This window comes from Doryrhamphus excisus, chromosome 15, assembly GCF_030265055.1.
Source record: "Doryrhamphus excisus isolate RoL2022-K1 chromosome 15, RoL_Dexc_1.0, whole genome shotgun sequence".
Classification (NCBI taxonomy): domain Eukaryota; kingdom Metazoa; phylum Chordata; class Actinopteri; order Syngnathiformes; family Syngnathidae; genus Doryrhamphus; species Doryrhamphus excisus.
In genome coordinates, this window is record NC_080480.1 from 18,835,001 (window position 1) to 18,856,696 (window position 21,696).

Sequence of the window (21,696 nt, forward strand, 5' to 3'; positions counted from 1 at the left end):
CATGCTAGCCATCTCCCACTTGAAGTAAAAAGGAGGGGGGAGAGGCGAGAATCACTCTCTTGGAGCCACAACTGACACATGTGTTTGTGTGTGTTTGTGTGTGTTTGTGTGTGTTTGTGTGTGTTTGTGTGTGTTTGTGTGTGTAGGCTGGCAGTGTGTACCTCTCTGAGAAGCATCAGGCATCAGCAGATGAAAAAAGTCCAAATGTCCAGCAAACAGTTAAGGAAGGTAAAGATGACAGACACGTTATACACCGTTATACACCGTCATGGCAGACACGTTATACACCATTATACACCGTCATGGCAGACACGTTATACACCGTTATACACCGTCATGGCAGACACGTTATACACCGTTTTACACCGTCATGGCAGACACGTTATACACCGTTTTACACCGTGATGGCAGACACGTTATACACCGTTATACACCGTCATGGCAGACACGTTATACACCGTTTTACACCGTCATGGCAGACACGTTATACACCGTTTTACACCGTGATGGCAGACACGTTATACACCGTTATACACCGTCATGGCAGACACGTTATACACCGTCATGACGGGTTCGTTATATTCCGTCATGGCAGACACGTTATACACCGTTTTACACCGTCATGGCAGACACGTTATACACCGTTTTACACCGTCATGGCAGACACGTTATACACCGTTTTACACCGTCATGGCAGACACGTTATACACCGTCATGACGGGTTCGTTATATTCCGTCATGGCAGACACGTTATACACCATTATACACCGTCATGGCAGACACGTTATACACCGTTATACACCGTTATACACCGTCATGGCAGACACGTTACACCGTTATACACCGTCATGGCAGACACGTTATACACCATTATACACCGTCATGGCAGACACGTTATACACCATTATACACCGTCATGGCAGACACGTTATACACCGTTATACACCGTCATGGCAGACACGTTATACACCGTTATACACCGTCATGGCAGACACGTTACACCGTTATACACCGTCATGGCAGACACGTTATACACCGTTATACACCGTCATGGCAGACACGTTATACACCGTCATGACGGGTTCGTTATATTCCGTCATGGCAGACACGTTATACACCGTTTTACACCGTCATGGCAGACACGTTATACACCGTCATGACGGGTTCGTTATATTCCGTCATGGCAGACACGTTATACACCATTATACACCGTCATGGCAGACACGTTATACACCGTTTTACACCGTCATGGCAGACACGTTATACACCGTCATGACGGGTTCGTTATATTCCGTCATGGCAGACACGTTATACACCGTTTTACACCGTCATGGCAGACACGTTATACACCGTTTTACACCGTCATGGCAGACACGTTATACACCGTCATGACGGGTTCGTTATATTCCGTCATGGCAGACACGTTATACACCATTATACACCGTCATGGCAGACACGTTATACACCGTTATACACCGTCATGGCAGACACGTTATACACCGTCATGGCAGACACGTTATACACCGTTATACACCGTCATGGCAGACACGTTATACACCGTTATACACCGTCATGGCAGACACGTTATACACCGTTATACACCGTCATGGCAGACACGTTATACACCATTTTACACCGTGATGGCAGACACGTTATACACCGTCATGACGGGTTCGTTATATTCCGTCATGGCAGACACGTTATACACCGTTTTACACCGTCATGGCAGACACGTTATACACCGTTATACACCGTTATGGCAGACACGTTATACACCGTTATACACCGTCATGGCAGACACGTTATACACCGTTATACACCGTCATGGCAGACACGTTATACACCGTTATACACCGTCATGGCAGACACGTTATACACCGTTTTACACCGTCATGGCAGACACGTTATACACCGTCATGACGGGTTTGTTATACACCATCACGACAGGCTGGTTCTACACGGTGATACACCTTGTGGCGCATCAATGTGACGATGTAAGTAGAAAGATGGCGTCTCCCCAGGAGGGAGGGGCAGCAGGGACGAAGGAAGGAAGCTAAGCTTGCATAGGAGCTGCCGTGGATCCTGTCATTCCTGTCATTCATCCTGCGATTTGCTTCGGAACGCACACGGAAGGAAAAGCGAGCTAGTACTTTAGAATGCGGTCCACGGAAGTAGTACCAGTAGTTCCAGTAAGTGTTCCGGTATTTGTTGTCTTTTCAGAGCCAGGATCACGTCCGCCACGCTGCGCCGCATTCACCCAGGTCTGTCTCAAGTGGAACTGTTGTGGTTGTTGGCGGCAGTGCCAGCTACGTCTCCAGCGTTTCGTCACGGACCCGTTCTTTGACCTGGGCATCACCGTGTGCGTCATCCTGAACACCATCTTCATGGCCATGGAGCACTATCCCATGACGTACCGCTTTTACGACATGCTAAGTCAGGCGTACCTGGTAATTCCTCCAAAGCGTCCTCTATCTTCTTTCTTAGCTTTTGGTCCATCACATGCAGAGCTTCTCTCTTTTTATCACAACCTTCCCATGTGTCCGTGCTTGGGACCGCTGGGGACATCTCCAGTTAAAACCTGGCGCTGGAACCCTCTTGGTGGGCCTGTTCTCTCTTCATACTCGGCACAACGATGGCCGTATGAAGCAAGGAAAGTCAAAGTGACGGGAAAATAGACATTGAAAAATTCCAACAAGGTGGAATAGTAGAAGATGTTTAGTTGGTTGACGTGTGTCGCGTACGTGCGTAGAAGGTCCCTCTTCCATCCCAAAAGCTAAATGCTGGTGAGCCGGGCTCTCATCTTTCTCAGGTCTTCACGGCCATTTTTACAGCCGAGGTGGTCATCAAGCTTCTGGCGATGGGTCCGTACTTCTACTTCCAGGTCAGTTGTGCTACTTTGTCTCCCAACACCAGCAGGACGTCTTCCTTCATCAGCATGCTTGCAGGTGGGCTGGAACGTCTTTGACAGCATCATCGTGACCTTCAACCTGCTGGAGTTGCTGCTGGATTGGCGTCTTGCAGGGCTGTTCCGAGTGGTTAGTGGTGGTCCTCAGTGGTGGTCCTCAGTGGCAGTCAGTGAGTAGCCTCATCTTACCCCATTGTTCCTTCTCCGCCCAGATGAGAATCTTTAAGCTGGCCAAGTCCTGGCCCACCTTCCACAGACTGCTGAAGACCACTGGGACGTCTGTGCTGGCTTTGAGACACTTCATTCTTCTTCTCGCCTTTGTGGTCTTCACCTTCTCTGCGCTTGGAATGCATCTGTTTGGAGACGACTACAAGGACCACGTGTGTCGCATTTCAGATGACTGCACGCTTCCTCGCTGGCACATGAGCGATTTCTTCCACACCTTCCTCCTGGTCTTCAGAGTGATTTGTGGAGAGTGGGTGGAGACCTTGTGGGATTGCATGGAGGTGGCGGGTCAGACCCAGTGCCTGATCATCTACGTGATGTTGCTGCTCGTTGGAAAAGTGCTGGTGAGTCGTCACCCTTGGTGAGCCCTTGGTGATGGAGCTACTAACTGTTGTTCTTCCCAGCTCTCATCTGCCGTCACCCGCTCATGTTTCCTCCTTCCGTCTGTCACCTGAGACTTTCCCAGTGCTTGTTGTGGACAGGCTTCTCCTTCACTTGGATGGAGATATTAACCGCTGAAATGTGGCTCATCTTTTCATGTGAAAGCCACATGTTTTCAGGCATCGACCCCACTATCTCAACGTTACCTTTTATCCAGGTCCTTCAGGGCTTTGTTAGACCTGCTAGCCTTGTGGATTTGCTGATCATCCTGGCTTTCCAACTCCATGCAGGTCTTGAATCTCTTCCTGGCCTTTTTGATAAGATCGTCCAATAGCCGTGACGAGGAAGGAGCTGACAATCTGCACATTGCTCTCAACCGGATTACCGGGGCTGTCATCTGGACAAAGGCCCTGGTCCTGGGACACCTACGGTCGGAGAAAAGGGAGCACGTTTCTCTAAATCCTCCAGGTACCAGCCACGCCCACGTTCACTTCCTCCCCCTCACTTCAGCAAATAACAGAATGTCTTTATCATCCGTAGAATTTAGCAATGATGACGTGGCCCACAAGGAGTTCTTAGCGCTTACCTTTGCAAACCCGGAAGAACCACGCTCACAGGTCAAGTCTCTCAGACGCTTTACCAACTACTAGTGGCATTTACCTTTCACCCATTTCCATCTGGAAAGGCAACTACACTACAGCACACACACCATCCAGCCCAGCATTAGCACTGGCTAATGATCCACTACAGGAGGATATAACATAGGACATCATCATCTAGCCCAGCATTAGCACTAACTAGCCTACAGGAGGATATAACATAGGACATCATCATCTAGCCCAGCATTAGCACTAACTAATGATCCACTACAGGAGGATATAACATAGGACATCATCATCTAGCCCAGCATTAGCACTAACTAATGATCCACTACAGGAGGATATAACATAGGACATCATCATCTAGCCCAGCATTAGCACTAACTAATGATCCACTACAGGAGGATATAACATAGGACATCATCATCTAGCCCAGCATTAGCACTGGCTAATGATCCACTACAGGAGGATATAACATAGGACATCATCATCTAGCCCAGCATTAGCACTAACTAATGATCCACTACAGGAGGATATAACATAGGACATCATCATCTAGCCCAGCATTAGCACTAACTAGCCTACAGGAGGATATAACATAGGACATCATCATCTAGCCCATCTGCGTTCCGTATTTCTATTTGGATGAGTATGTGGGAACCTGTAGTCGGGTTGCAGGAGCATCCAACCTATGAATGAAAGAGGCCAGAAGATGGTCATTTCCCAGTGCTGGTTCCAAACATCTGATGAAGGAAAAGACACGGAAGAAAAGGACAGACATTAAGAAATGAAAGAAGCTGGCAAAGACCGTCTTCTCTGCTGTCTTCACAGCGTGACGAGGCGTCCCAGCAGAAAGGAGCCAAGGTCCCGGGTGGTGACGATGACGATGATGATGATGATGGCGAGTGCACAGGTGCTTATATGAAGACGCGTATGAGGAGTTGCAAGAAAAGACGTGATGACCGATGCGTGTCTTTCAGATAAGAAGACATCTCAGGGTGGAAGAAGAGTCTGCCTGAACTTGAGACTAGCATGTGGGTGCCTGCTTGAGAAGAAATCCTTTCAAGGCTTCATCACGTTCATGATCCTGCTGAGCAGCGCAGCTCTGGTAAATATTCACCCTGAGCAGACGGCAGTCCAAGCTCCTCCCCTTTCATACGATCCCCACTTTGGCACACGGGCATGTCCAGGTCTTTGAAGACATCTACTTGGAGACGCGGTTGCTGACCATGAACATTCTGGAGTTTGCAGAGAAGGTGTTCACCTGCGTGTTTGTGCTGGAGCTCCTTTTGAGGTGGTCTGCTGGTGGATTTAAGAAGTTCTTCACCGATCCCTGGTGCTGGCTGGATTTCCTCGTTATTGGTGTAAGCATAGTGATGCCTCCATGTACGAACCCCTACCTCATGTTCTCATGATGACCGTACGGAGTGTCCTCCATCAGTTGGGGGGGCAGAGACCTCCAAGCGCTCAGATACCACACTACCTATAAAGATACTAGAGTATCTGGTCATGGTGGTATTTATGTAGTATACAGTAGCTGGTATAAACTGCTGCTTCACCTCACCAAGTCACACTTCATGGTGATATGTCACCTGGCAGCAGCAAATGAACCAGTTCCATGAACCAGTTCCATGAACCAGTTCCATGAACCAGTTCCATGAACCACTTCCATGAACCAGTTCCATGAACCAGTTCCATGAACCACTTCCATGAACCAGTTCCATGAAGCTTCATGCTGGTTCATGGAACCAAGAACCAGAAGACAAGGTGAAGGTTTGTGTCCTCCAGACGTTTCCGCTGCTCCTGACTGCCAACGCCGTGGGCTTCTCACCACCGGGAGCCATCAAGTCTCTTCGACCTCTGAGGGTTTTGTGTCGCTTTGAAGGAATGAAGGTAAGCGCCACCTGAATCAGCACGGCGGTCAGACACCCTAACCCGTCCACTGTGGTCCTCTTGTCCTCAGGTGGCCCTGAGAACTCTCTTGAGGGTGGTCCCGTCCTGCTTGGACGTGCTCATCGCTTGTGTGACTTTCTGGTTGTTCTTCGCCATCGTAGGAGTCCATTTATTTGCCGGAAAGTTTTATTACTGCTTGAACGCCACGGACGGACAGATGTTTGACGCATCGCACGTCAGGAACAAGACCGAGTGTCTCATGCTGGGCCAGGAAAACTTCACTGAAGTCCGCTGGACCAATCACAAGCTCAACTTTGACCACGTGGCCATAGCCTACCCCGCTCTTCTGCAAGTGGTCAGTCTCATCTCCACTACGCCGTGTACTACACTACATACTGTATTCTATGTACTACTACCTGTACACTTACACTACCACGCTTGGTACTACACTACATACTGTATTCTATGTACTACTACCTGTAGACTTACACTACCACGCTTGGTACTACACTACATACTGTATTCTATGTACTACTACCTGTACACTTACACTACCACGCTTGGTACTACACTACATACTGTATTCTATGTACTACTACCTGTACACTTACACTACCACGCTTGGTACTACACTACATACTGTATTCTATGTACTACTACCTGTACACTTACACTACCACGCTTGGTACTACACTACATACTGTATTCTATGTACTACTACCTGTACACTTACACTACCACGCTTGGTACTACACTACATACTGTATTCTATGTACTACTACCTGTACACTTACACTACCACGCTTGGTACTACACTACATACTGTATTCTATGTACTACTACCTGTACACTTACACTACCACGCTTGGTACTACACTACATACTGTATTCTATGTACTACTACCTGTACACTTACACTACCACGCTTGGTACTACACTACATACTGTATTCTATGTACTACTACCTGTACACTTACACTACCACGCTTGGTACTCCACTACATACTGTATTCTATGTACTACTACCTGTACACTTACACTACCACGCTTGGTACTACACTACATACTGTATTCTATGTACTACTACCTGTACACTTACACTACCACGCTTGGTACTACACTACATACTGTATTCTATGTACTACTACCTGTACACTTACACTACCACGCTTGGTACTACACTACATACTGTATTCTATGTACTACTACCTGTACACTTACACTACCACGCTTGGTACTACACTACATACTGTATTCTATGTACTACTACCTGTACACTTACACTACCACGCTTGGTACTACACTACATACTGTATTCTATGTACTACTACCTGTACACTTACACTACCACGCTTGGTACTACACTACATACTGTATTCTATGTACTACTACCTGTACACTTACACTACCACGCTTGGTACTACACTACATACTGTATTCTATGTACTACTACCTGTACACTTACACTACCACGCTTGGTACTACACTACATACTGTATTCTATGTACTACTACCTGTACACTTACACTACCACGCTTGGTACTACACTACATACTGTATTCTATGTACTACTACCTGTACACTTACACTACCACGCAAGGTACTCCACTACCTATAGCCATGTACTACTACGCTATGTACCGTAGTACTACCTATAGCCATGTACTACTACACTATGTACTGTAATACTATATAGAGGTGGTGGGTGGTGCATTTGATAGATCATTCCTAACATTGATGGAACGCTCCAATCATGAGGTCATCAACCATGATAGCAAATGTGTAGAGCAACAGGCGTTGGCCAAGCGGCGGCCGGCGTGAGGCCGGCGTGAGGCCGGCGTGAGGCCGGCGTGAGGCCAAGCGGCGGCCGGCGTGAGGCCGGCGTGAGGCCGGCGTGAGGCCGGCGTGAGGCCGGCGTGAGGCCAAGCGGCGGCCGGCGTGAGGCCGGCGTGAGGCCGGCGTGAGGCCGGCGTGAGGCCGGCGTGAGGCCGGCGTGTCCCCGCCATTGCACCAAGAAGTGGGACATTCCTAATTCTTAACCTACAAGGAATGTACACAACATACTACATTTAGTACAGATGTAGTGTGCATGTACACATGTACTGCATATTCACCACCATGATGAGTACTATGTTCCTCCAGTTTCATCTTCATTTCAATGCCTGGTTCAACTTCAGGTACAGTTTTTGGACTGATGAAACCATGACAACCAAAATAGCTCCTAAGTCTTGCGTGTTTTGAACATACAATCTTCTAGTTATTCATGAAACATATATATATATATACACACATATACAGTGAAGAAAATAAGTATTTGAACACCCTGCTATTTTGCTATTTCTCCCACTTAGAAATCATGGAGGGGTCTGAAATTTTCATCGTAGGTGCATGTCCACTGTGAGAGAGATAAACTAAAAAGAAAAATCCAGAAATCACAATGCATGATTTTTTAACAATTTATTTGTGTGATACAGCTGCTAATAAGTATTTGAACACCTGTGTATCATCTAGAATTCTGACCCTGAAAGACCTGTTAGTCTGCCCATTAGAAGTCCACCTGCACTCCATGTATCATCCTGAATCAGATGCACCTGTTTGAGGTCGTTAGCTGCATAAAGACACCTGTCCACCCCATACAATCAGTAAGACTTTAACTTGTAACATGGCGAAGACCAAAGAGCTGTCCAAAGACACCAGAGACAAAATTGTACACCTCCACAAGGCTGGAAAGGGCTACGGAGCAATTACCAAGCAGCTTGGTGAAAAAAGGTCCACTGTTGGAGCTATCATTAGAAAATGGAAGAAGCTAAACATGACGGTCAATCTCAATTGGAGTGGAGCCCCATGCAAGATATCACCTCGTGGGGTCTCAATGATTCTAAGAAAGGTGAGGAATCAGCCCAGAACTACACGACAGGACTTGGTCAATGACCTGAAAAGAGCTGGGACCACCGTTTCCAAGGTTACTGTAGGTAATACACTAAGACGTCATGATGTGAAATCATGCATGGCACGAAAGGTTCCCCTGCTTAAACCAGCACATGTCAAGGCCCGTCTTAAGTTTGCATATGACCATTTGGATGATACAGAGGAGTCATGGGAGAAAGTTTTATGGTCAGATGAGACCAAAATAGAACTTTTTGGTCATAATTCCAATAAGCGTGTTTGGAGGAAGAAGAATGAAGAGTACAATCCGAAGAACACCATCCCTACTGTGAAGCATGGGGGTGGTAGCATCATGCTTTGGGGGTGTTTTTCTGCACATGGGACAGGACGAGTGCACTGCATTAAAGAGAGGATGACTGGGGCCGTGTATTGTGAGATTTTGGGGAACAACCTCCTTCCCTCTGTCAGAGCATTGAAGATGGGTCGTGGCTGGGTCTTCCAACACGACAACGACCCGAAGCACACAGCCAGGAAAACCAAGGAGTGGCTCCGTAAGAAGCATATCAAGGTTCTAGCATGGCCCAGCCAGTCTCCAGACCTGAACCCAATCGAAAATCTTTGGAGGGAGCTCAAACTCCGTGTTTCTCAGCGACAGCCCAGAAACCTGACTGATCTAGAGAAGATCTGTGTGGAGGAGTGGGCCAAGATCCCTCCTGCAGTGTGTGCAAACCTGGTGAAAAACTACAGGAAACGTTTGACCTCTGTAATAGCAAACAAAGGCTACTGTACCAAATATTAACATTCATTTTCTCAGGTGTTCAAATACTTATTAGCAGCTGTATCACACAAATAAATTGTTAAAAAAATCATGCATTGTGATTTCTGGATTTTTCTTTTTAGTTTATCTCTCTCACAGTGGACATGCACCTACGATGAAAATTTCAGACCCCTCCATGATTTCTAAGTGGGAGAAATAGCAAAATAGCAGGGTGTTCAAATACTTATTTTCTTCACTGTATATATATATATACATATATATATATACAGTATGTGATTTGGGAAAAATGAAGAAAACCATGGAAGTTACGAGAGATGAAACTCATCTGAGCTGTTGTTGTTATCATCATCATCATCATCATCATCATCATCATCATCATCTGTCCAAACAAATGCACCGTGGATACATATACATACATATACACGTGCATATAAGGTACACATAACGTCTATAGACAGTACTTATAACGTGCACAAATACTGTCTAAGGTAGATACATACAAGGTGGAGGAAGTAGTGCAGGTAAGGAATACTACCAAATGAAGGTAATTGACTAACCGCATTCCTTCCTTGCTAATTGGCTAAGACTAATGTATGTACTAGTAGAGCTATATACCATAGATTATGTATATACTACAGCTGTACTCCTCCATGTATTCTTTACGTGAATAGTACACATACAGTATGTGTACTTCCAACAACAAGTAGTGTATGTAAGAAATATTGTTTACAGAGTAACTTGTATTTTGTTATGAATTTGTTTTGTGTTAGGCAACAATGAAAGGATGGCTGGGCTTGATGTACGCAGCCATGGACATCACAGAGGTCAGATACTACACACACTACACCCACACCACTAAATACCAGGAGCCATACCGTACACCCACACCACTAAATACCAGGAGCCATACCGTACACCCACACCACTAAATACCAGGAGCCATACCGTACACCCACACCAGTAAATACCAGGAGCCATACCGTACACCCACACCACTAAATACCAGGAGCCATACCGTACACCCACACCACTAAATACCAGGAGCCATACCGTACACCCACACCAGTAAATACCAGGAGCCATACCGTACACCCGCACCACTAAATACCAGGAGCCATACCGTACACCCACACCAGTAAATACCAGGAGCCATACCGTACACCCACACCACTAAATACCAGGAGCCATACCGTACACCCACACCAGTAAATACCAGGAGCCATACCGTACACCCACACCAGTAAATACCAGGAGCCATACCGTACACCCGCACCACTAAATACCAGGAGCCATACCGTACACCCGCACCAGTAAATACCAGGAGCCATACCGTACACCCGCACCACTAAATACCAGGAGCCATACCGTACACCCGCACCACTAAATACCAGGAGCCATACCGTACACCCGCACCAGTAAATACCAGGAGCCATACCGTACACCCGCACCAGTAAATACCAGGAGCCATACCGTACACCCACACCAGTAAATACCAGGAGCCATACCGTACACCCACACCAGTAAATACCAGGAGCCATACCGTACACCCACACCAGTAAATACCAGGAGCCATACTGTACACCCACACCAGTAAATACCAGGAGCCATACTGTACACCCACACCAGTAAATACCAGGAGCCATACTGTACACCCACACCAGTAAATACCAGGAGCCATACCGTACACCCACACCAGTAAATACCAGGAGCCATACCGTACACCCACACCAGTAAATACCAGGAGCCATACCGTACACCCACACCAGTAAATACCAGGAGCCATACCGTACACCCACACCAGTAAATACCAGGAGCCATACTGTACACCCACACCAGTAAATACCAGGAGCCATACTGTACACCCACACCACTAAATACCAGGAGCCATACCGTACACCCACACCAGTAAATACCAGGAGCCATACTGTACACCCACACCAGTAAATACCAGGAGCCATACCGTACACCCGCACCAGTAAATACCAGGAGCCACACTGTGCTGTATTTCACATTGACCCCGTGTGCGTGTTGCGTGTGCGTGTGCGTGTGCCCAGATGGAGTCGCAGCCAGAGTACGAGAGGAGTGTGTACATGTCCCTCTACTTTGTGGTCTTCATCATCTGCGGATCCTTGACTTTAGCCTTCCTGGTTGGCGCCATCATGGATCCCCTGAAGCAGCAGCATTCCAAGGTAGGTTTACACACACGGACATGAGGAAGTAGAGTGGCCACTTGAAGGAGAGTTCTTGTTTTGTCGGGTTTAGTTGGGAGGATGTGGACTTTTCCTGACGCCGGAGCAGACCAAGTACTACCAGGCCATGAAGGCAGGAACCCACAGGAGGCCCGAGAGGCGTGTTCCCCGTCCAAAGGTGCGTCCGTGTCCTTGCTGGTGTGTGAAGGAGGTGGTGTTGATCTCTTGGTGTTCCATCAGAACAAACTTCAGGCTCTGATCTTTGACCTGGTGACCACGCCCTCCTTTGAAGTCTCCGTCTTGGTGGTCATTTGCCTCCAAGTGGTCGCCTTGATGGTGGAGACGGCTGACCAAAGCATGGAAAAGGAATTTGCTCTCTACTGGATCAACTTCGCCTGCGTGCTCTTCTTCGCAGCGGAGTTTGTCCTGAAGCTGGCAGGCCTGCGCCGGCACTACTTTTCATCCGGATGGAACATCTTCGACTTTGTCATCCTCATCCTGTCTGTCCTGGGTGGGTCCCGAGATGCCGGACATCTGGCTATCATGATCTATATCCCGTCAATAAGCCCCTTCCCAACGCCCCCAAACCGGCACTCTAATCTCCATCCTCCTCTCTGGAATATTCTCAGATATTCTAACTATGATGTAGTCTTCAATCACAGCATCTACCTACCTAGCTACTTACCTGTCTACAGGAAGGCTGAGCTAGCTAGCTGGGTATGAGTAGGGCCCCCCCGGCCCCCCCCCCGGGTACGAGTGTAGTAGTGTTGGAGTGTAGGCGGAGTCAGTGAGGAGAGGATGAAAGGAATGAATCCATCTATTTCTCAGCGTGAAGTCCAAGGGGCGTGGGGGCGTGGGGGCGCGAGGGCCTATCCATCATATATTGTTCCCAAATTGTCGGTGCCCCCTGGAGGCCACGTGCAGCACGTAGCAGGAATCTAAGCTAACGTCCCGTTTTGTTCTTCAGGCATGTTCCTGGCAGACCTCATTGAAAGGTATTTCATCTCACCGGCACTCTTCAGGGTGGTTCGCTTGATTCGTATTGGCCGACTGCCTCGTCTCATCCGTGGAGCCCGTGGCGTACGCAGACTGCTGTTGGCCTCCATGATGTCACTTCCCGCCCTTTTTAACTTGGCGCTCCTCCTCCTCCTCCTCATGTTCACATTCGCCATCTTTGGCATGAACAGCTTTGCTCACGTTAGGAAAGGAGCCATGATCAATGACGTGTTCAACTTTGAAACCTTTGGGAACAGCATGATCTGCCTGCTGACCGTCACCACGCTTGCCGGATGGGACGGTCTCCTTGACCCCATCATGGACACCCCCCCGGACTGCCACCCGCAAGCTGAAAACCCTGGAACGCCCATGATGGGAGACTGCGCTAGCCCACTTGTGGGCGTGATCTTCTTCAGCTCCTACATCGCCCTGTCCTTCCTGCTGTTGGTCAACATGTGTATCGTCATCGTGATGGAGAACTTCGACATCGCCGCCGAGGAGAGCGCCCGTGAGGTCCGCAAGATGGACCTGGAGAAGTTTGAAGAAACCTGGGAGAGGTTTGACCCGCAAGCGTCACAGTCCATCCACTACAGGTGAGGTCCGTCCATCCCGGCTGACTGAATCCCGCCTTGTTCCGACCGCCATGCCGGTGTGGCGCCGTCTGTCCCACGCCGACCTCCTAGCGCTCCGTCTCTCAACCAACCGCTGCACCGCTTTCTCATTCACCTCTCTGCTGCTTGACTCGCGCTATCGCCTCGCGTACACGCTGTACTACGCATGTTGTACTACACGTACTGTATGGAGACATAGTACTTATGTAAATATATCTGAACTTAGGGATATAATATATCTGTATATCTATAATATACGTATATATACAATATCAGATAGGATATACAATATCAGATAGGATAATGTCAGATAGGATATATATAATATGAGATAGGATAATGTCAGATAGGATATATATAATATGAGATAGGATAATGTCAGATAGGATATATATAATATGAGATAGGATAATGTCAGATAGGATATATACAATATGAGATAGGATATATATAATATGAGATAGGATAATGTCAGATAGGATATATACAATATGAGATAGGATAATGTCAGATAGGATATATATAATATGAGATAGGATAATGTCAGATAGGATATATATAATATGAGATAGGATATATATAATATGAGATAGGATAATGTCAGATAGGATATATACAATATGAGATAGGATAATGTCAGATAGGATATATATAATATGAGATAGGATAATGTCAGATAGGATATATATAATATGAGATAGGATATATATAATATGAGATAGGATAATGTCAGATAGGATATATATAATATGAGATAGGATAATGTCAGATAGGATATATATAATATGAGATAGGATATATATAATATGAGATAGGATAATGTCAGATAGGATATATACAATATGAGATAGGATAATGTCAGATAGGATATATATAATATGAGATAGGATAATGTCAGATAGGATATATATAATATGAGATAGGATATATATAATATGAGATAGGACATATATAATATGAGATAGGATAATGTCAGATAGGATATATATAATATGAGATAGGATATATATAATATGAGATAGGATAATGTCAGATAGGATATATATAATATGAGATAGGATAATGTCAGATAGGATATATATAATACGAGATAGGATATATATAATATGAGATAGGATAATGTCAGATAGGATATATATAATACGAGATAGGATATATATAATATGAGATAGGATATATAATATCAGTGGGCGTACGTATCTGTCATCTCTGAGAAACCCACGGCTATCGGTTCTTCTGACCGAGTCCGCCCGTTAGCGATGATGCCAGCTCACGTGGGTCTCGTGCTTCACAGCCAGCTGTCGGATTTCTTCGATGCTCTGCCAGATCCGTTGAGGATTCCCAAACCAAACCGGATCAAACTGGTCAGCATGGACCTGCCTCTGCTCGCCGGAGACCAGATTGACCGTGCTGACGTCCTGCAGGCTCTGGCTGCTCAGGTGGGGACAGGTCAGGGGGGCTTTGACACGGCCCGCTCCAAATCCTCCGTGTGTGCAGGTGCTGGAAGACCCGGGAGAGGCGGACCACCTAAAAGCCAAAACGGAGGAAAAGTTGACGGCCCGCATTCCATCCAAGGTCAAGGTCAAGTCTACCCTCTTGTGTGCTCGGACGTGCGCTTGTTTGACGTTTGAGCTTACCACCCTCACAGCTGGGATGTCCTGAACGGGTCAGCAGCACTTTGACGAGGAAACGGGAAGACGTGGCCGCCGGCGTCATCCAGAGAGCGTACAGGAGACACACAGTCAAAATGGCCGCCACGCCAGGAGAAAAGATGATGGATGAAGCCGACGGTCTTGCCTCACGTGCGCTGAGATGAAGGCACAAGGAGAAGACCTCATCAGGTTAGCATCTGCTCAGTCCCGTCCAGGTCCACTTTGCAGAGCGCTGACACGGAGGCCGCCCTCTGATTGCAGGATTCTTCTCCTCCTCCTCATCTGGAGAGCAGCAGGTGGAACTTCTGGAAGCTTTTCTTCTGTCAACTGCTTGATTAACTCCCTTCCACTACGACATTCTTCATGTAACACGTTGAACCTTCCAAACCGTATACGCACCTATAATCGCATAGCAACCAATAAAAGATCTTCATTTTTACGCCAATGGCTGTTTGTCCTGTGATTGACAGCTCCGGTCCTCATGGTAAGTCCATCCCTCAAGGATGTTGAAGCTACAGCAATTGGGTCAACTGCCGGCTCCCTTAGCTCTGCTTCATGCATCTTCACCAAGGAGGCAACAAAGTGATGGAAAGCCAAGGACTCTCCGCTTGGAGTTAGCATGTTCTCCCCGTGCATGCGTGGCTTTTCTCCGGGTACTCCGCTTTCCTCCCCCATCCCAAAAACATGTTAGCATGTTAGCTTTATTGGCCACTCCAAATGGTCCATAGGTATGAATGTGGCTGGGAATGCTGGGATTGGCTGGCCACCAGTCCAGGGTGGACCCCGCCTCCCCCAGACGGCTGGGATAGGCTCCAGCATAAGTGTGGATGAGCGGCATAGAAAATGGATGGAAAGCCAAGGTTACCTTCACGCCTGCAGTGTCCCGTTGATCACAGCCCACCGTCACCACGGAGACCAAAGGACGACACCGCCGGTTGACACGACCTGTCACGTGGCTGTGAATATTGAAACGACGTGAAGGTCACAGCGATTAGTTCACAAAGCCAAACAAGCGTCTGCAACCAGATACTTCCTGTGTGGACACTGAGCTCGGTCCCCAGCATCAACATTCAGCAGCTCTTTGACGTAGAAGAGCAAAATATCCAAAGAACGCTTTGGGTCCTCATCGCCAGTCAGCAGCTCAAAAACCACAAATACTTCATTTCCACCAACGGACGACACGCAACACACCATGGCAACTACAACACGACACCTGAACTCACTCTCCCTTCCCACATGACATTGGCGAGTGTCGTTAGCATTCCATTACTCTCATCGGTGTTAGCATAGTGTCGTTAGCGTGCCATTATTCAGTCATTAGTGTTAGCATGTTATCATTAGCATGCCATTCCATTCCGCTCCCCTCCGTGTATCAGGGGTGTGCGACTATGTGTCTGTCGCTACATGGTTCCAGCTCGTGTCAGTCTGGGGCGGCGGTCTTTCAACCCAGGTCTTCCCGATGTCCGACATGCTAACCACTCGTTCACCGTGCGGCCGATACTCTTTCAATCCAACACGATTGTCATCACAGTGAACAACACTGGAATGACACCTGAACCACACTGTTGTTCCGGTGTCATCCTAGTGTTGGTCCGGTGTCATCCTAGTGTTGTTCCGGTGTCATCCTAGTGTTGTTCCGGTGTCATCCTAGTGTTGTTCCGGTGTCATCCTAGTGTTGTTCCGGTGTCATCCTAGTGTTGTTCCGGTGTCATCCTAGTGTTGTTCCGGTGTCATCCTAGTGTTGTTCCGGTGTCATCCTAGTGTTGTTCCGGTGTCATCCTAGTGTTGTTCCGGTGTCATCCTAGTGTTGTTCCGGTGTCATCCTAGTGTTGTTCCGGTGTCATCCTAGTGTTGTTCCGGTGTCATCCTAGTGTTGTTCCGGTGTCATCCTAGTGTTGTTCCGGTGTCATCCTAGTGTTGTTCCGGTGTCATCCTAGTGTTGTTCCGGTGTCATCCTAGTGTTGTTCCGGTGTCATCCTAGTGTTGTTCCGGTGTCATCCTAGTGTTGTTCCGGTGTCATCCTAGTGTTGTTCCGGTGTCATCCTAGTGTTGTTCCGGTGTCATCCTAGTGTTGTTCGAGTGTCATCCTAGTGTTGTTCGAGTGTCATCCTAGTGTTGTTCCGGTGTCATCCTAGTGTTGGTCCGGTGTCATCCTAGTGTTGGTCCGGTGTCATCCTAGTGTTGTTCCGGTGTCATCCTAGTGTTGTTCCGGTGTCATCCTAGTGTTGTTCCGGTGTCATCCTAGTGTTGTTCCGGTGTCATCCTAGTGTTGTTCCGGTGTCATCCTAGTGTTGGTCCGGTGTCATCCTAGTGTTGGTCCGGTGTCATCCTAGTGTTGGTCCGGTGTCATCCTAGTGTTGTTACGGTGTCATCCTAGTGTTGTTACGGTGTCATCCTAGTGTTGTTACGGTGTCATCCTAGTGTTGTTCCGGTGTCATCCTAGTGTTGTTCCGGTGTCATCCTAGTGTTGTTCCGGTGTCATCCTAGTGTTGTTCCGGTGTCATCCTAGGTGTCATCCTAGCGTTGCTCAGGTGTCATTCTAGTGTCAGGACTGACTGGCCTCACTATGTGGCTCAAGGAGTTGTGGCAGAAGAAGCAGTGATGAACCTGCAACCTTGCGTCCACTGGAGAAGCGTGTCGCCTTGCCAGTGTGAGTCAACAAGGTGTTTGTGTTGAGGGCTGTTTTCATTCCTGACCAATTAACATGTATACCAGTTGGTGTCCCAAAACATTGAATCATTGAAGTTCCTTTGCCATGTCATTCCCAAAACACTTTTCCTCATGAAATCATCACTCCTTTCCGGTCATCTCCGTAAAAAGGTGTGTGATGTCAAACGCTAAGGTAACCAAGGTGAAAGCCTGAATGTCGTGGTGGACGTGTTGGGTTCGTGTTTCTGCTTCATACATTTAATCATCGTTTGACGACTATAAAGCTAAGACGTGATGTGCTGGATCACAAGAACCTCCGCGTCAGCCATGGACACAGGTAAGATGGTCTTCCTTTTCATGGAATTCAATGGACCAGTGGATGTGAACGTCCAGGATGAAGACCTTTCCATCCAGCGGAATGAGCTCTCTTCTGTTGCAGTTATTCTCTTCCTGTCGTTGGCGTCTCTGGCCAGCGTCTCCTCTCAGCCGATTGCGGACAGCCAGCGTCTCTTCTCCATCGCCGTGAGCCGAGTGCAGCATCTCCACCTGCTGGCCCAGAGACTCTTCTCAGACTTTGTGAGTTACCCATCCGTGTGTTTGTCCACAGCCATCTTGCCTTTCAACTTGTCATGGTTTTCATGTTGTTGCTATTTCATAGGAGACTTCTCTGCAGATGGAGGAACAGCGTCAACTCAATAAAATCTTCCTGCAGGATTTCTGCAACTCGGATTACATCGTCAGTCCCATCGACAAGCACGAAACCCAACGAAGCTCGGTCATTCTACGTGATTACTGTCACTGTCCTGCCAACTTCTCCTCTACTGCTGGGCCAACATGCCTTCCCATCCCCATCCCCATCCCCATCCCCATCCCCAGCGTTTGGGAAGCCATGTGGCTCCAAACAAGCCTCACCAACAAGCATGATGACCCTACAAACATTCTACCTTTACCTGACATCCCTAAATCAGACCAACACTCTTTTCAGGAATACACAAAGCTGAACGGTGAAAGATGACAAATACTCTTGATTTGATGTACTCTAGGTCCTGAAGCTGCTGTCCATCTCCTATCGATTGGTGGAATCCTGGGAATTTCCCAGCCGTTCCCTCTCTGGTGGTTCTGCTCCCAGAAACCAGATATCTTCAAAACTTTCAGAACTGAAGATGGGAATCCTCCTGCTGATCAGGGTGAACACACACACACACACACACACTCGCACGCACAGATCCGGTTAGAGCAGCTAACCGGATCACCAGCTGGTTGATTGCCATCAGCCAGGCAATCTTTGGAAGATGAAATCTTTGACCACGTCAGTGCCCCCCCCCAGCAAGCGTGATGTAACGTGCACCTCCAAAATGATGGTCGCGTTTGCCAGCATCTTTTTACAGACTTTTCTACTCAGTGAAAAATGTCATGGGGCGAGAGACCAGGGATCTTGGACCACTGACTCAGGGGCATGGACTTGAATGAGTAATCAGCTGTTCCTTCAGGCCAATCAGGATGGAGCTGAGATGTTGGCTGACAGCTCCGCCCTCCAGCTGGCGCCGTATGGGAACTATTACCAAAGCGTCGGAGATGATGAGTCGTTGAGACGAACGTATGAACTGCTGGCATGCTTCAAGAAGGACATGCACAAGGTGGCTGTCTAGTAGAACGTGGCACCGATGAAGTACCAAGCACGTACACTCAAGTATGTATGTGTATATCTGCAGGTGGAGACTTACCTGACGGTGGCTAAATGTCGACTCTCGCCAGAGGCCAACTGTACCCTGTAGCCGTGGCTTCTCAAGCTAGCACGTTAGCATCAGTACCAGCCTTTGTTGTTCACTCGTTTCTTTTTCCTGAAGCCAGCATGATGATGTCACCTGTCAGCTGTTCAAATAAAGTTCTTTGCTGTGTGATCGGCTGTGCCTTGTGGGATTGATGTCAGGTGGAGAAGCGCTCCATGCGGGTGCTCGCGCCCTGGTATCCTCCAGCAGGACACCTTACCCACCTTCTCTCCACTCTCACTTCCGCTGGTGTACGATAAATATATAGAGATGGATGGATTGGGTGGATGGATGGATTGGGTGGATGGATGCTGCAGAAACTACTTGTGGGGGGTCAGTCAGTATTAGTCAGGTTAGTCAGTATTACTGTAGTACACTGCTGATAGGGCTTCATGTCCATTGGCATGTATGACACTATAGTAAGCAATGAGTACACACACAAGCCACTACAGTACTTGAAGTTTTTTAGAGAGTTTTGTCTTGTGTTGGGTGTTAGTATTAGTATTAGTATAAGTATGTCTGTGGAGTATTGAAGTGGTGACAGGCTGCGCTAAGATGGGATCTTTATGTCAGGCCTTCCTGTGCCATCTTAGTTATCTAGTCATGTGATGCTTTGTTGTCTTCACTGCCTTTGTCTTTCATCTTTAAACGTCAGTGTTGCTTGAGGTGGGCGGAGCTACTGGATGTGCACAGCTGCCGCCCATCATCGTCATCATCATCGTCCTTTTAGGCTGACCTGTGGGTGACAACGGGTTTGTCACTCTCGGCTGGATCCCGGGAGTGATGTTCTGCCATCATGCCTGCCTCCTTGCTATCCAGCCGCTGGTCATGCTCCGTGCCGTCCCGTCTAGCCTTTGGGCCTGCGGCACGTTCGATATCTCCGCCAGAGTGGTGTGTATGGTTCTTCTTGAAGCTTTTTGTATTCTTGGCACCTGCGAACTACAAAGACCGTTCCAACATTCATCTGCACCAGGTGAACGTACACGGCTGGCATTATGAAAGCTCCCCTCTGTGCATTTACGTAACATTTGGCAACAAGGCAGAATAGAAAATACACAAGTGTCAATCTACATCACGTGGTGTGTTCAAGGACTGCCAGTCATTCCATTCAACACCCAAAGGATGGGCTGGTATACAGCTCCCAATTGGCACACAATCATGCTGAAAAGTCGTCAAGGTGAAAACACTTTAATACACAACCTCCTCATTCACTCACTCACTCACTCACTCACTCACTCACTCACTCACTCACTCACTCACTCACTCACTCACTCACTCACTCACTCACTCACTCACTCACTCACTCTCATTCACTCACTCACTCACTCACTCACTCACTCACTCACTCACTCACTCACTCACTCACTCACTCATTCACACGTTGCCATGCTATCTCTTTTCTTCTGCGCTCGCCTACCTGCTGTTCTGTTCGCATGGTGTCCCAGCACATTATGCATTATGTCACGCTAATGTCGAACCCTTTTTCATATCTATTCACCTACCCTCTGCTCAGTTTGACCGGAGGCTGCATGAAGTATTGGGAGTGGGGCTGGTCTGAACCTCAGGGTGCCTCAGGATACCTTAGATGCCATACGCCCAACATCGGCATGACCTTCATGAAGACGAGCGCTATCATTTTGGAACCAGAATGCAAGCAGCAATGCTGCAGAAAGAACGGCACTGTTTCAGCGCAACATCGGTGCCAACAGGAATTTTGGTGTTGCGATGGTGTCTGAAACAGTAGAGCGATTTTCAACTCCTTCAGAAAACATCTCTTGTCTCAAGTCCTTCAACTCCACAAAGTAGAAGCACGTGACAAAATCAATAGTTACTGTAGTACGGTGGTGACAATTGTGACTATTCAGTGGAACGACACAGAGAATGAAGGAATGAGCTTGAACAGCAGGACAAGGTCAAATGTCAACGAAACACATCTCTTGATTCAACTGCACATCATTTTGTAAAAATGAAACCGGGAGAATAAAGACCACTTTTGGTTGGCGTGCTGTCAAAGTTTTTTAGTCACTAAAAAAATTATCATATATAAATTAAAGAGATATCACATCACGTGACGACGACGAAGCCCTGTTATAAAAAAAATTTGCGCGTGAAGGAAGTGACGGAGGCCTCGTGCTTTGGGCTCCAATGTTTTGTAATGTTATT

General features: G+C 47.6%; 3 protein-coding genes and 1 long non-coding RNA gene across 10 annotated transcripts in view; all 4 read left to right on the top strand.

Annotated features, from left to right (window-relative positions):
• scn4ab (sodium channel, voltage-gated, type IV, alpha, b) overlaps positions 1-15,554 on the top strand; it is a 21,597-nt gene extending 6,043 nt beyond the window's left edge. For 3 of the 4 annotated variants that reach the window (XM_058048185.1, XM_058048184.1, XM_058048187.1), the window contains 21 exons: positions 147-228; positions 2,221-2,447; positions 2,810-2,881; positions 2,946-3,035; positions 3,118-3,474; positions 3,802-3,979; positions 4,052-4,128; positions 4,942-5,023; positions 5,091-5,218; positions 5,301-5,474; positions 5,899-6,003; positions 6,074-6,358; positions 10,438-10,491; positions 11,722-11,856; positions 11,930-12,034; positions 12,097-12,367; positions 12,824-13,445; positions 14,758-14,902; positions 14,961-15,038; positions 15,112-15,304; positions 15,377-15,554. In XM_058048185.1, the coding sequence (XP_057904168.1) occupies positions 147-228; positions 2,221-2,447; positions 2,810-2,881; positions 2,946-3,035; positions 3,118-3,474; positions 3,802-3,979; positions 4,052-4,128; positions 4,942-5,023; positions 5,091-5,218; positions 5,301-5,474; positions 5,899-6,003; positions 6,074-6,358; positions 10,438-10,491; positions 11,722-11,856; positions 11,930-12,034; positions 12,097-12,367; positions 12,824-13,445; positions 14,758-14,902; positions 14,961-15,038; positions 15,112-15,279 (3,435 nt within the window). In that variant the 3' untranslated portion in view covers positions 15,280-15,304; positions 15,377-15,554. The remainder of the gene's footprint in view (positions 1-146; positions 229-2,220; positions 2,448-2,809; positions 2,882-2,945; positions 3,036-3,117; positions 3,475-3,801; positions 3,980-4,051; positions 4,129-4,941; positions 5,024-5,090; positions 5,219-5,300; positions 5,475-5,898; positions 6,004-6,073; positions 6,359-10,437; positions 10,492-11,721; positions 11,857-11,929; positions 12,035-12,096; positions 12,368-12,823; positions 13,446-14,757; positions 14,903-14,960; positions 15,039-15,111; positions 15,305-15,376) is intronic. The other variant, XM_058048186.1, reaches the window with a different exon arrangement.
• Positions 6,369-9,675, top strand: LOC131102721 (uncharacterized). Of its 4 annotated transcripts, none has more exons than XM_058048211.1 (3): positions 6,395-6,480; positions 6,542-6,907; positions 7,030-9,099. In XM_058048211.1, the coding sequence occupies exons 1-3, from the start codon at positions 6,408-6,410 to the stop codon at positions 7,647-7,649; spliced, it is 1,059 nt and encodes a 352-aa protein (XP_057904194.1). In that variant the 5' UTR covers positions 6,395-6,407; the 3' UTR covers positions 7,650-9,099. The 4 variants fall into 4 exon arrangements, with proteins under 4 accessions (XP_057904195.1, XP_057904193.1, XP_057904194.1 ...); XM_058048209.1 differs by having other exon boundaries at positions 6,542-6,968; positions 7,030-9,063; XM_058048212.1 differs by having other exon boundaries at positions 6,369-6,907; positions 7,030-9,675.
• Positions 15,555-17,691: 2,137 nt separating the features above from the next.
• gh1 (growth hormone 1) lies at positions 17,692-19,665 on the top strand. The gene is made up of 6 exons (XM_058049753.1): positions 17,692-18,101; positions 18,204-18,340; positions 18,423-18,539; positions 18,808-18,951; positions 19,255-19,401; positions 19,477-19,665. The coding sequence occupies exons 1-6, from the start codon at positions 18,059-18,061 to the stop codon at positions 19,537-19,539; spliced, it is 651 nt and encodes a 216-aa protein (XP_057905736.1). The 5' UTR covers positions 17,692-18,058; the 3' UTR covers positions 19,540-19,665.
• An 849-nt stretch (positions 19,666-20,514) lies between these two features.
• Positions 20,515-21,534, top strand: LOC131103458 (uncharacterized). Its single transcript, XR_009119608.1, has 2 exons — positions 20,515-20,710; positions 21,047-21,534. It is a non-coding gene; the product is annotated as an uncharacterized LOC131103458 (long non-coding RNA).
• Positions 21,535-21,696: the final 162 nt, after the last annotated feature.

Excerpts from the sequence above, each read along its gene's own strand:
- LOC131102721 (XM_058048209.1), top strand. The coding sequence starts at position 6,408 with ATGTACTACTACCTGTACACTTACACTACCACGCTTGGTACTACACTA. Across the intron at positions 6,481-6,541 it reads TGTATTCTATGTACTACTAC|CTGTACACTTACACTACCAC; the intron begins CTGTAGACTTAC and ends ATGTACTACTAC. Across the intron at positions 6,969-7,029 it reads TGTATTCTATGTACTACTAC|CTGTACACTTACACTACCAC; the intron begins CTGTACACTTAC and ends ATGTACTACTAC.
- gh1 (XM_058049753.1), top strand. The coding sequence starts at position 18,059 with ATGTGCTGGATCACAAGAACCTCCGCGTCAGCCATGGACACAG. Across the intron at positions 18,952-19,254 it reads GAATCCTCCTGCTGATCAGG|GCCAATCAGGATGGAGCTGA; the intron begins GTGAACACACAC and ends CTGTTCCTTCAG. Across the intron at positions 19,402-19,476 it reads TCAAGAAGGACATGCACAAG|GTGGAGACTTACCTGACGGT; the intron begins GTGGCTGTCTAG and ends GTATATCTGCAG.